We start from the raw sequence: 13,979 nt of genomic DNA on the forward strand, positions 1-13,979 counted from the left end.
GAACTCGCTAGAACGCTATTACGTAATTTTATTTTCTAAAATTTTCCTATGGTATCCAATATCTCACCCCAAAATTTTTCTGTTAATTTTAATTGAAGGAGAACACTCTTTATTCCGTTCTGCACGGCAGCATCCGTACAGATTATCCGCCGAGCTTTTCAGCAAACTCGATGCTCTCTCCCCCGGTTTGACGTCGTATTTGACCATATTACACTTTTGCCATGGCTTGTTGACAACATTTACAAGAGTACGAATTTCTTAACAGAAGACCTCAGTGTACTTGTTAACCTTGAAACCCATATCTCAGCTCTTCCTACTTACTCTAGTTCTCACTATGCATCAAAACTAATGTATCTATAGCGTTAGGATTTTATCTGAATATAATAATACAATGAAATATTGAAGACTTTGCTGAAATTATATTTCACATGACTCATGCCAGTTTTTAAACATTGAAAAAAATCAGAAAAGCAGCATAAAATAAATCTAATTTATTTTCCAGGTATACAAATCGATTAGCATAAAAAATCACAAAAAAATGTTCAAAAATCACACAAAAGAAATTTAAATAGCGCGAAACCAAAGCAAAAACGTTTATAGCTGGGATGGGAAGACTGATACATCTGCTGTGGCTACAATCCACAAGGTATTATATTGCTTATATACGATAAATTATTCAAAACTCAAAATATCATTCATATGATGTATTCTATTTATCCACATGCACATCCCAATACTGCAGAATGTATTAGTTGCAATAAAAAATATTTCATATAACTTAGAAAAAGCGACATTCATAAAAGTTTTTTGTGGTAAATGTAAACAACTAATATTTGACAACCCTGCTAATACATTGATCATTTTGAGTATATAGTTGTGCACAATTTTCCTTGAAAGTACGATTGTGCTGAATGTCGAAGTATTTGTGTTTGTTTGAAGTGGAAAATTGTTCTTTGTCCTATATTAATAAAAGAAAAAAGAAACGTATATAAAATCGGATGAAATGTTAGGAATAGTTCGTGAAGTGAAGACACTACTCTTGGGAGAATTTTCAAATTTAGCCAAAGAGATTTCAAGAGCTGTGGTTGGGAATTTTTGATGCGATTTAAATTCAACCACGACCACAAATTTTTATTTGAAAAAAAAAAGAAGTAAGCCTATATTTAAAACAGTCCGCTAAATGGCATAGCGTCAAACAGTTATCTGCTTTTCGAAAATTGCAATTAAAAATAATTTTTTGAAAAATTATTCAATTCAAAAGAAATTCTAAAATGCTCTTCTCGACTTAAAACTTTGCTTCAGCTTTTTCATTCATTAACAAAAAATTTAATATGTGATTGATGAAATTAAGATATTGGTATGGCCTTCGGCGTCGTTCACTCGTAATTCATTCAGACGGTTGCACTAATTATTGTTCTTATGCAGGGGCATAGCCAGAGGGGTCCTGAAATTTGTTTTTGTCAAGTTAGATCGTACCAGCTAGACGGTCCGACCGGTGGCCGGAAAACTCGGGTTCCAAGAGCCTTGGGAGTCTTAAAGCGTTTTAAGCTACGCACCAGTGCTATGTATGATACAGAAAATTGCCCTTTTTTACATTTCAAAAGAGGGAGTTTCGACCCTCAGCGCCTTAGCGCAGCAGTGAATTGAATTCAATATTTTTATAAAAAAAAAATATATAAATAATAAACTTACACTTTTTGAAATCAGCTGTAGTGCAAAATTATTTTAAGAAGTCAACAAAACGCTTCAAATTGCTTTCACGTAGTAGCCAATATAACTGTTAATAAATGATATCAATTTAAAACGAAGTTTGGTTTTACGAATGAAGCATTTACAAGATACAGTATTTACATCAATTATGATAACAATAATTTTTATTCATATAAGCTGTCATAAATGATTTCTTTTTCGTCCAAGTTGAAATGAATGGTAATGAAGAGTAATGAACTAGTAATAGCGAGCATCGTTATTGCTTGATTACACACGTCTGGGTGCATGATAAAAATATAACCAAATGACAGCAAAATTCGGTTTTAGACTCACGTAGTTTAACACATAATGTTTCACTAAGGTATTTAAAGAGATATTGTGTAGTTGTTGTCATTCGAAATAGAATCTCAGATAAATGTAACCGCTCTTTGGTGTGTGTTTATGATTTCTAAGTGTTTAGAACTTGCACAAATTTTGTTCACTTCTCCTTTTTTAGGTCTTTGCCATAGCACAAAGTAGCCGTGCACCATGATACCGTGCACCATAATTTTGAAACAACCATTCAGAATGAAACTCCTTATATGTATTGCTAATCGCAAACTATACATTCAAAACAACTGAATCCGTTATGCAGAGAGATGTTTTCTTTTATATTTCTCCTATAAGATAATGCATGCATACCATATGCACCGGAATATATAGGATCATGAGACAGAAATGCAATTCAAATTCCACGGATTCTTACCCAAGGATTCACTATCAGGTTAACATTAGTCAGTTGAATTGCAATAATGTCTTGACTGTAGTTTGTATCAACTTTCACTTGATTCTTTAAAATTCTGATCTGGAAAACGGAGATCTTTAAAATAGCTGGTTCACGTTATTGTTGTGGTAAAAAAATCTCATTTCTCCTAAACTCATCAACTTTTTAATTATGCGATTCTTTGTCAGTGTAAACTCGTATTTTTCGTTCTATTTATTTGGAACAGCGATGGAAAATTAAAATAACAAAGTAACGAAGATCTGGGATGGTGTTTAAATATGTGCACTTACTCTCTTGCTGTATTAACATTTTCAGTAAATTCAGTAAGCAGCTGATTGCCAGCGGATTGGAACATAAGTTGTTAGTCTGTCTGACCACAGCATCCGTACCTTATATGTTGTCCCAACTGCTCACAGTTTTGAATCACGACTGTTATGTGATATTTAATTGTTAAATGTGTCCTGGTAGCACATGTCAACGTATATGTTTTAACACCTTGCATTTTATTCTATAAATAAGTTTTTCTTACCAGTAGAGGTAACCAGCATGAAAAACATGAAATCGTAACTAATAATATTTGTACAAATTTCTGAACTTCTGTCATTCTCCATCCTTGCTCACAATAATTTGATACCATTCTAAAATTCAAGGAAGAATAATAATGGAAGTCAAGGCCATTCAAATTGCGATTTTGTTGTTATTTATCATTTATTTCGATTTCTAACGCCATCAATCGAATACATCTAGTTTAGGATATTACCTATTAGAGATCAGAGTAACAAAATAATTTTATTTATTTTCTTTTAATTAAAGTTTCAAATCATGTTGGATATTGTTGGAAAAGGCATAAAATGGATAATTTTTTAATCTCTAACAAAATTTGAAGCATTGTGGTCAATTGATATTTATTCCGAATCATTTATCGGAAAATAATGTATATACTATTTGTTCCTGTATCACTTTTAAACAGAAATATAAGAAAGTGTTATGAGAGAAGTATACATACCGAATTTTTTTCTTTAAATTTCTTGAAATTTCGATAAGAGATAACACATTACATACAAGTGTTACAGATACCAGGATTAACCCCAATATTACAAAGAATATAAGATATACCTGAAACAATAGCATGCAATTGAATAACACTTAAACGAGAATATCGGTCAGAGACTGAAGACTTATCGATCGAAAGTTAGGGGATCCCCCAAAACAGCGCTCTTACTCCATAGTGACACCCTGTGTCCCATCACTAATTAATTAGTAACTCGCTAATTATACGACATAATTCATCCAAAATCAATAGGCTTATGGTCCGACATATGATGAATGCACATGCAAAATCTGGAGCAGATTCAATTTCGCGTGCATCTAACAGACAGACATACATACAGACAGACAAATACATGTTATTACTTTTTGTTTGATAATTATAGCTGCAGGTCCTAAGGTTATGTTATGTTCTTGTTCTCCTTCATCGTTTAATCAAAGATTTTGGGCGCCTACTGTATATATTTCAATTCCTCTAGCATAAACGAACGCGAAATAGATAATATCAATAGACACAAAGGTCTCCAAACTGTGACAGCTAGGTCAATCATATAGCCAGTAATAAATATGGTTCAAAATTTTATGTCAAAAGGCTTAAATTGTACTTACCGAATATTCTGATTGCTGTGAACATCCTCTTGGAACGCTATAGGAAGGAGACACGCACGTGTTTACAACACCAGTGATAGGTAATAGTGAAAAAACGATTTCAAACAGAAATATAATGCCAATGACATACAACACCTGTATACGAAAAAGGTGTTTAGAAAGGAGTGAAAAATGAGAAAAAAAAACTTTTGCTCCAAAAGAATATTTTTAAATTTGAAATGATTCTATTCAAGCTAACTATAATATTTTTTGAAACAACAGTCCGAACCAGAACCCAATAATATATACGCCACGTTGACCGCTTATTTTTTAGAGAAAAAAAAAACATAGAAGGAAATTTAGTAATGGCTAAAGTCTAAATCTAAAAGAAATTTGTTTATCTCTTTCAACTATTTAGTTAAATGTTGAACCACCAATTAATAATGCAAAATAAATATATATATTGAAATTAGAAACCTGATATGCCCGTTTTCCCACTTCGGCATTGTAGCGAAAAGCGAATTTGAGTGCTATGATTCGATCTATCGCAATCAACATTATTAAAGACAGAACCAATAGTGTAATAAATACGAAATTAAATATTTGCAAACGAAGCAGAGATTCCTGAAAAAATGAACAAGTCGAATTAGGACGAAACGATTTGCATGCTAGAAATATTTCTATCATAAAACAGATGAAAATTAGTTAAGGTTAACCGAAACCGTAATGCCGAATTATAATATAACGGAATACCGCAAAAAAACTATATATATATATATATGCGCTTAAAAAAACTTCAAACCTGCATTTCCAGGTTTGTAGCATAACGATTTATTGTTATTGTAGAAGTTATAACAATGCCAATTATATCAACAGATAGGAGTACAATTACAATAATGTGTATTACACCGAATTTTTTGGCTTCTTCTTTTATACCGTGAAAGTTTCCAGTCCGCACAGCTAAAAACATGAATTGTCATCACGTTTACTTTATTTAATTGCAGGTATTAATATATATTTTTATGTAGATGAGTTTAAGATTTCAATATGTGTTTACGTTATGATCCAGGTATTATTTTGAAAATGAAGTCATATTGATATGATAACATCTTGATATCAGGTTGAGTGTACTTGGAGTACACATCGCAAATGCCTATTCGAGTAATTTGACTTGCTATGTAGAACAAAGAATGACGATAAACCGCATGATACTGACCGTGCTGGTTGCCGTGTACAATTTTGCATCAAAAAACAATCTTAAAATGTGATACCACAGCATTAATGGTTTCAAGACCGGAAGTCGAACTGAACGCAATGCTTCAATAGCTTCATTTTATTATCATGGTGAAGAAATTCTTTGAAATAAATCCTATGCCATTAGTATTTTTAAGTCGAAAGTAATACATGTGACATAAATTATGCACGGTCATGATCACACCGAAATATTTTTGTATAAAAAACATGAGATTCTATAAAATCCTTCTCTTTCCAAGTATCCAACTAAAGATCCACTCCCATTCGCGCACATATGAGGATTCCCCATTCTAGGCTAGATTATAGGAGGGTTAGGGTTGATAATAAGATACGAGATACCCCTTCCCAGACTAGATCATATGCAGATATTCCTACCGAAGATTTGGAAGGAGCATCTGCATATGATCCAAAACTTGTATAGTTTAAAATAAGGTTTGGGTTGGACAGAAAAGTTTAGAAACTCATAAAAATCTATATAATCTATAATTATCAGCTTTTTTTACCTGTTGGTTGTTGGCTGGTTGCTCTACGTATAGATTGATAAACAATAAGACGAAGTGGTCGAAATCTTCGATATAAAAGTGATGCAATTGCCAAGATATTACCAATCAAACCCAGCGTGAGTGAGACACATGGTAGTATTATTGATACCTGAAAATCACTTTTTAAGAGAGAGTCGTAATCTGTTTACATTAATAACATTTCAAATTTGTTAGTCTTTGGTTTGAAACAAATAAATTAAAGCTGAAATATTTTGAATGAGAACCCGGCGTTGAGTGCATTAGTATTTGCATCCCACATCTGATTATCCTGTGTGGGTTCGCAGTTTGAAATCCGTTGGGGATATGTGCGAGAGAATTGCTGGACTGCTCATCGGTTAAGGGTGGTTCACATAACCGCTAGTCGGTTGCGGCTTTCTCCACCATCAAGTCCTAGTGGCTGAAAAAATACCCTGCTAAGACCTGATTAGGTCATCGTCCTTTCCTCTCCGGGGATAAACATGAAAATCCGATACTATTCCAATCTACACAAAAAGGGTTTTATTTTTTAAAACTGTGCAGCTTAAAACTGATTGTGGAAAGGTCTAGTTTTGATAAAAATCATGTCTATGAATGCCATAAATATCAGCACCTATGAGCAAAAGTCAATTGAAAGGGTTTTTGTATCATTACTGCAGAAGGTCACCTTGCAATTCAACACTGAGAGCACGGTACCTGTTGCGATTCATAAAACACAATTTTGAACAAATTTCCGAATATAAGAGGTATTGTCAAATGCGGCAAGGAAAATCGACGAAACGCCTTTAATTTAATATTATGACATACTTTCTCATCAAATTCAGAAAATGTGTACGACGCGGTCATCAAAATGGTAGTTGTGATGTTGTTTTCCATAGAACCAATTTTGTTGTTCAATTCCATGTATATCATTCCAGCTCATCAAGTGACCTGAATGGTCAACAAATATACATATATGATTTTATAGGCATATAGTCGTGAATTCAAACCTCATTTGAGCGTGTACCAGATTTGTAACGTAACAATTGTGAAGTTTTGGCCACTCAAAGAAGTTGCCATGCCACAGCAAAAGTTTTAGTTTAGTTCAAGTAATCAAAAATTAGGCCCGAAAAACTACCATAGGCAGTACTTTCAAATAGTAGTTAATAGAATCTGATCGCTACAGACATGTAAGCCAGTATGTAAGTTCCAATGCTGATAGAACTTTCAAAATAAACATCAAATATTTTTGCAATGCTGAAGTATAGGGGAATTTTCCTGGGGTCAAGGGGCAAGAAAACACCCACTGTCTCGTAACTCTCAGTCAAAATAATTAAATCATTTTTTCACATTTTTACTCCATGATTTATACAAAAACCGTATTTGGAAACTGTACATTTAATATATATATGTAATTTCAAATTTGTATCTTAGAACTTCGATAATGAAAGAAATGTGATGATCAAAAACTGTTTGAATAAAAAAGGGTGTAAATATTCATAACAATTAGCTAGAAAATAGAATTAATATGAGGGACATGTCAGAATGAAAATTCAACTTACTTTAATGAAACTCTGCCTGCAATATTCCGGTATCAGCTCTGCTCACACTGCTTCAAGAAACTAATTGTTACCTGGTTTCCAATTCACTTAAATACGTTTAGAAAAGTCGCGACAAACATTTGACATACTCTTCATAAAATAGTATTTCGCACTTCACGCGAAAACTGACCTCATGAATACCGAGTATCTGAAACACTCAACGAGAAATAGCTTTAACGCTGTTCTTTCACGATACACAAATGAAATTAAAACCTCGTAGTATTCGAATTTGAGAATTTCATGTAGTATAATAGGCTATACGCACTACGTTAATACTCTCTACCATGGAATAATTCATGCCATCATACGATTCCCGGAAGTCTTGAAATCAATATATCCTGACTTATGTTTGCGCATGGTTAACCATGTAGGCCCAAGGTCGGCCAATCTTTTTAGCCGACGGGCGCTATTTAGTTTACTAATAATTGCGCGGGCCACTACGGTAATTATTTTTTTAGTTTTGCTACACTGACTAAAAGTTAATGACAAAAAAGTTAAAAACCATCAAAACCCTCGCATCAAACTTTCTCAATAATAAGAACAATAAAAAAACGAAGATACTGTAAAGTCAACAAAAGTATTTCTACGCGTAGATATTTTGGTGTGAAGTTTGGCACTGTTTTTCGCTAACAAGTTTTTAATATTCGCTGAAATGGACGCTGTAGCAATGCGAAGCCAATTTTTCATATGACTGTCAGAAATTAGTGATGTCACTTGCTTGTACAAGAAAGTGCTGACAAATAATGGGATCATTAAAACTGCCATTTTGTGGATCCTCTGAAATTCTTTCTTTAGAGACGTCTTTTCTGTAAAATTGAGTAATGGCAAGTCTTTAAACCTCTCCTTTAAATCAGACTGTTAATTGTACGTTATTTAAGCGCCAAAGCAATCCAAAGTTGTCAACTCATCAATATTTTGCTTCACTGCCAAAATATCAAGGATTTCATGCATGAACCACGCCCAAACACACAGCATTGGCAATTATCATTTATGCCCCCAGCAAGTTTGGCCAAGTAATATTTGGTCGGTGCTGCATTTGAACGACAGACCACATGATAAAATGAAAGAAAATTGTCTCACAGGTGAGATAACGTTAAAGAGAATAGTAAAAGACCCAAGCGTGTAAGCGACTATTTATATATCGATATCTTCTAGCTGGTTTCGATTCAAAATTGCACTCATGGCTCGTTTGAAAGTGCTAGCAGAGCGCATTTCAGGAAAATGAACAAATTGTTTGTATCAAATCTTTATATTAATAACTACATCACTTGAAAATAGAAGTTTTATTTACTATTTTTTTTTTTTATTTCCGGCGGGCCACGGGTTGGACGACCCTGATGTAGGCACTAAGCTCAAATGTCATGACTCGATTGGAGTTACGCATTTTCATTGGAATTTTAGCATCACATCACGAGCTAGATTGAAGTTTGGTTAGGAAGTAAACATTCTCAGATTCTAAGTTTACATAAAACATATATATGAATATTCCTTTCAATTGATTACAAGCGGGCTGTCATTTCAACAGCAACGTGGTTATAGTTTAAATGTTTTGTATTTACACGTACACCTGGCGTGTGTGCAGCGCCAGAATACGCACACCCGAACCACATTGCCTATCCAACAAACTTTACACTCACTCAACTGGATGCGGTGCTGCTACCCACTTTCAGCCTTCTTTAACTTACAGTACTGGCTGTCTTGTTGCTTTGAGTTCTAGCATATTTCAGATATCGTATAATTGAAAGAAATAAAGTAGTTATTTCCTACACTATATGATAAATTGAACTAGAGGTCCATTAGGAACTGATATACATATACGTATCTCAGCTGATAGACTTAGAAACATCATTAATATGTCTGCCTAGGCATATTATATCCGCAACGCAATACAAATTTCTTTGGTTTTTAAACTAACAAAAAATAAATCAATATTCCACAATCGATTGCCTGACTTTCTGTGGCCAACTAAGATTCACAGTAAATAAAGTTTGGGTCAAGCAATTCGCATATCTTCGACATCGGTATCTCTGTCCTATCCAACCTATACCATGAGTCTAAAAAAACAGTGTGCAAAGTAAATATTGTTTTAATTACAAATACAGGAAGCGGTACAAATGTAATACAATTTAAAAATCAAATACTGGTTTATGATTACTCGGCTACGAGTATGAACACAAATGGTATTATCATTTAAGAGCGTGGTAAAATTTATTGGACACTGTCGGAGAATTTACGAAGATACGAGTAATTTTGTTTATTTATCTTGTGGCATATTGTGATATATAACAAAAACTGCGTTTCAGTCATAAAGTGTGTATAAACGTCATAGTATATTTCTCTATTAGGTAAAAAGAGTATGCACATATTTTTGAATTAATTTAAAACATTTTTTTGAAGTATGAAAAAACAGAAGTAATGGATGACAAAAAAGAATGATTGGTTTCATAGCCTGGTGAAATGCCAGATCCTATGAAAACAAACAAAACATGGGAGTCTATCCCTCACTTATTCTATTTTATTTAAGTTGAGTTGAGAGCAGCACCATCTAGAGTAGTATTTGTTAGTGTATAATCATGAAAAGATCAATAGATTACAACGTTATTCAATTCAATTACTTCGGCCCCGCAGCACTGTAAGTCACTATCTCCGAGTCTAGAAATGCATCATCCTGGAAATACAATTGAAAATGTAACTCAAAAATGAAAACAAAAACTTAATTATACAGAAAAATATATACTCAGTCGCTACCAGATATCGTTTGAAGTAATAATTTTGGAATAAATATTTTGTTAACGAATGGATACCGTTAAGGTCATAGCTATCACGGATTTCAAATTGGACAAAACTAATCAATGTACACTCTCTTGCTTGTGATTATAAATGTTAAGGTCATAGCTATCAAGGATTTCAAATTGGACAAAACTAATCAATGTAAACTCTCTTGCTTGTGATTATTAATGCAATACGCCTATGGCAACCTGTTGAGAATTGTCAAAGGCAAAGGGTTGCGGGTTTGAGAGGCTGTTGCTGGAGCTTTATTAGGTGAAATCATAATAAACACATATTTGAAATAAATTTCAAGGTTTTTATTTGTGATCCATCTAAAATCAGAAATAGACAATCCGTAAAACAAGAATGAGCAGCAAAAATGTATTGACCAAAGTAAGCATTTACGAGAAAAGCATGGGCTAACCAGTTGACTGTAACATAAATGAATAAAATGACTTACTGGAAGTAACATCATTATAATTCCTCCAGCCAAGCTCAGTGGAATGCTAGCCCACATTAGTCCAAAGGAGTACCCGTAAGATGTTTCTGCTGGCGGAAAGCTAAGCATAAATATTATCAGAGCGACGATGAAAACAGCAGCTGAAAATAAATTAACATGTATATATATTTGATTAATGATAAATGTCTCATAACAGCATCAAACACACTATAAACTGAGAAAGATAATAGAACGGTATATATAGATATTATAGATTGAGGTTTAGCTATTGTCATATATTACTTAGGATCGTGATACTATCAATTGGTGATCAATTGTAACATATTTCTTGTGTTTTAAATAATACACGTGTTTTAAGATAATATATACTGATTATGGTATACTGCTATTCATGCGATAACCACGGATAATCATATGCTTTGATGCAAGAGAAAAAAATTGAAGCAACAAAGGGTGCTCCTGAAGTATGCGCACTAAGATGTCGCATAACCTGAGTCCTAAACTGGTACACAACCTGAGTTCAGGTTGTGCGCCATCTTGATGCGCATAGGGTGACGCTCTCACATGTAAAAATGCTCAGAAATCCACCAAGCTTAACTCGTCCTCTACTGTGTCCACAAAATCGAGCTACAATAATTACTGCTGTGAAACACAAACAGATGATTCCGAGCAGAATGAGGACCACAATCCCGACCAACCACACTGTCAGATAAAGAAATAAAATTGATTTAATACAAAAGAGATACCACAAAATTTAATACCACAATATTTCTGAACCAGAGAAAAGTACACAAAATTTCACATTTTTACCAAAGCAGAAGTGTGCCTGAATGCTTACTTACATTACAAAGTTGATGACTTGCGATCCAAGTGTTCCTTCGTACAGTGGTTCCCAAAGCTTTTTGCAAGCGACCCAGTTTAAATTTTTTTTTTCATAAAATCTCGCGACTGAAGTCTATGCTAACATACTAAACGTTATGTAGTGCTTTTATATTCGCAAAATTGAAAAATACTTTTTTAATTTTCCGCAAAGTCAGAAGGCTGTGCTTGTTTGCAATAATTTTCGATATCGAGGCTTAGTTTCACTTAAGAAAAATGGATGCTGCCAAGTTTTATGCTGTAATACCTACCACATATACAATTACTATTGAGCAACACTTTAATACAAAAATTAACTAGAAAAATCTGCTGAGTTAACCATTTTTAATTGTTTGTTGAAAAACAAACGACCCAGAATGATCTTCAGATGACCGAGTTTTGGATCGCAACTCATAGGTTGGGATACACTGGCTTACGACAATGATTTCAAGAAGTCTAACGTCTCAGTAATTACCTGTTACAACCGCTTATGTGGGTTGTTTCTAGCAACTCTTCTAGCGGTGGTTAGTTGAACAGAGTACAACGGAAAGCAAAATTGCTTTGCGTGATGTCTAAATACATTTCGCTCGGGTAAATATTAATATTTATCAAATTTTAAACTCAACTCACACAAGTCTTCTTTTTCAGTCTTGGTTGCTGAGTTGTATTCTGTAAGAAATGGAAGTGACTGTACGTCATACCATCCATCTGTTGCTACAGCAATAACCGCAAAAATAAATGATATCACAAGTAAACCAGAAGTTCCGACGAGGAATGGAAATTCTTTTAATTCTCCCATTATAGTAATCTATGTAATTCTCAATTCACTAAAATTACAAATTAAAAGACATAGTAATTGCAACGTTATCAAAAATTCCATACTGAACATATAACACGAATATAACACAAATTAACGCCAGTAAGTTATGTTTGTGTGTTCAGATAGTTTGTATACCTACAAAAAAGCTGAAACGAATTGTATTTTGTACTAGAGATGCATCAATTTTACCAATCGAATTATTCCATATTGATATTGTTATATCTTAAAACGAATAAAACTTTAAATACTGATATTTTTGGAAACACGTGAAGCAGTACAATTTAATGGCGATGTATTTTTCAAATTTAATGGTTTTTCATAGCTTATAATAATAAAACACATTATTTTCAATAATGCTTAAATTTCACTATTTCAGAGCTTGTGATACATCAAATATTAAACTGCAATACTGTAATGATCTATTAGCGCCTTGTGGAAAAACTACAGTTAATCTAAAACAATTATATATATTTCCATTTAAATATATTGAGCATAACGTTATACTTATTCACACCTCTTTCCTGAGATTATTTCATTTATTTTACATATCTTTCATACTACAAAATTGCTTATTCACTATAATTTTGCAAATATTCTGAGAATGTTGTCTGAATTTTGGTAAAACGTAACGCCTCTCAGAACAGTGAAATTTAATCTAGCATGTTCAAAATCTGATAATTCCATTTTATGAAAATCACAGATCACGAAAAGTCTAATTTAAATTGTGTTCCGACAGTCAGACAGTAGAAGCTGACTGTGGGTCATCTTCCATTGTCCTAATGGCGTCTAAGGTACTGTTCTGGGTTGAAACAACATCCCAAAGTTAGAAATTCAACAGACTTTTTGCATATTTGTATCTCTACAATCACTCAGAAAGCAATATAAGCTTATTGAATCACTAGACAACAAGAATTCGGCAGTCAGTTTGAACGTTTTTACCATGAACTACAACGACAAGCCTTTGAACGCGGTGGTAATTCATTGACACAGTAAAATCGCCGTTCAAGATACCGCACCTCTTTCGCCCGAGGCAAGCAAATACCAACAAGACCATTATACTTTTCTATGATACATTATATCTCGAAACTTTCAGGACGTCTCGTTTGGCCGAACCGAGGCATTAGCAAATTCCTCGTGGCTGCGGCTGAATCGAACTTGAGTAATAAAATAATTTTTTGTAGAATTCTATTCTGAAATGCGCATAAATCTGAGTCCTAAACGTCATCTGGATGAAACAAATAGCTGAATTACCAGAGATCTAGTTTGATGCCTGACACAAGCAACTGAGTAAATTAATTTAATCAGTATCAGTCATTATAATCATGATTTCCAATTAGTACCCGATGCCGGAATCTTTACTCGCCCGCTGCCAACCAATTTCTTAACGTCGTGGTAAGAAGCCAAGTAAATCTGTTTTTGTCGTATCCAGTAATAACTTCGCTATACTTGACTGAATTTGGTTTGAGTGATCGAGCAACCCTAAACAAAAGACTGCCTCAAAATTTAAACGATTTTGTTTCACGATGAGTTCAACGAGTCGTGTCGAAAGTATAGCTTTTAAAGAAGTGGCCAGGTCACTCAAAAAGCGTTTTTAAAACCTTGGCGGTAACGC

The 13,979-nt window shown here is 33.7% G+C and overlaps 2 protein-coding genes across 4 annotated transcripts; both read right to left on the reverse strand.

Moving 5' to 3' along the window:
- Positions 1-413: 413 nt before the first annotated feature.
- On the reverse strand, positions 414-9,405 carry LOC120344364 (prostaglandin E2 receptor EP3 subtype-like). 3 transcript variants are annotated; one of them, XM_039413554.2, is made up of 11 exons: positions 7,422-9,405; positions 6,688-6,810; positions 5,866-6,013; positions 4,911-5,068; positions 4,586-4,732; positions 4,130-4,264; positions 3,480-3,589; positions 3,003-3,111; positions 2,456-2,554; positions 1,693-1,777; positions 414-958 (listed from the first exon to the last, which is right to left on the reverse strand). In XM_039413554.2, exons 2-10 carry the CDS (start codon positions 6,790-6,792, stop codon positions 1,721-1,723), a joined length of 1,068 nt encoding a protein of 355 aa, XP_039269488.2. In that variant the 5' UTR covers positions 6,793-6,810; positions 7,422-9,405; the 3' UTR covers positions 414-958; positions 1,693-1,720. The 3 variants fall into 3 exon arrangements, 2 of the variants coding, with proteins under 2 accessions (XP_039269488.2, XP_039269489.2); XM_039413555.2 differs by having other exon boundaries at positions 5,866-6,023; XR_013475445.1 differs by lacking the exon at positions 414-958 and adding an exon at positions 2,764-2,902 and having other exon boundaries at positions 1,740-1,777.
- A 125-nt stretch (positions 9,406-9,530) lies between these two features.
- On the reverse strand, positions 9,531-12,390 carry LOC120344375 (epithelial membrane protein 3-like). The gene is made up of 4 exons (XM_039413573.2): positions 12,178-12,390; positions 11,254-11,391; positions 10,690-10,829; positions 9,531-10,128 (listed from the first exon to the last, which is right to left on the reverse strand). The coding sequence occupies exons 1-4, from the start codon at positions 12,344-12,346 to the stop codon at positions 10,072-10,074; spliced, it is 504 nt and encodes a 167-aa protein (XP_039269507.1). The 5' UTR covers positions 12,347-12,390; the 3' UTR covers positions 9,531-10,071.
- Between the last annotated feature and the right edge of the window lie 1,589 nt (positions 12,391-13,979).

This window comes from Styela clava, chromosome 5, assembly GCF_964204865.1.
Source record: "Styela clava chromosome 5, kaStyClav1.hap1.2, whole genome shotgun sequence".
NCBI classification, from domain to species: domain Eukaryota; kingdom Metazoa; phylum Chordata; class Ascidiacea; order Stolidobranchia; family Styelidae; genus Styela; species Styela clava.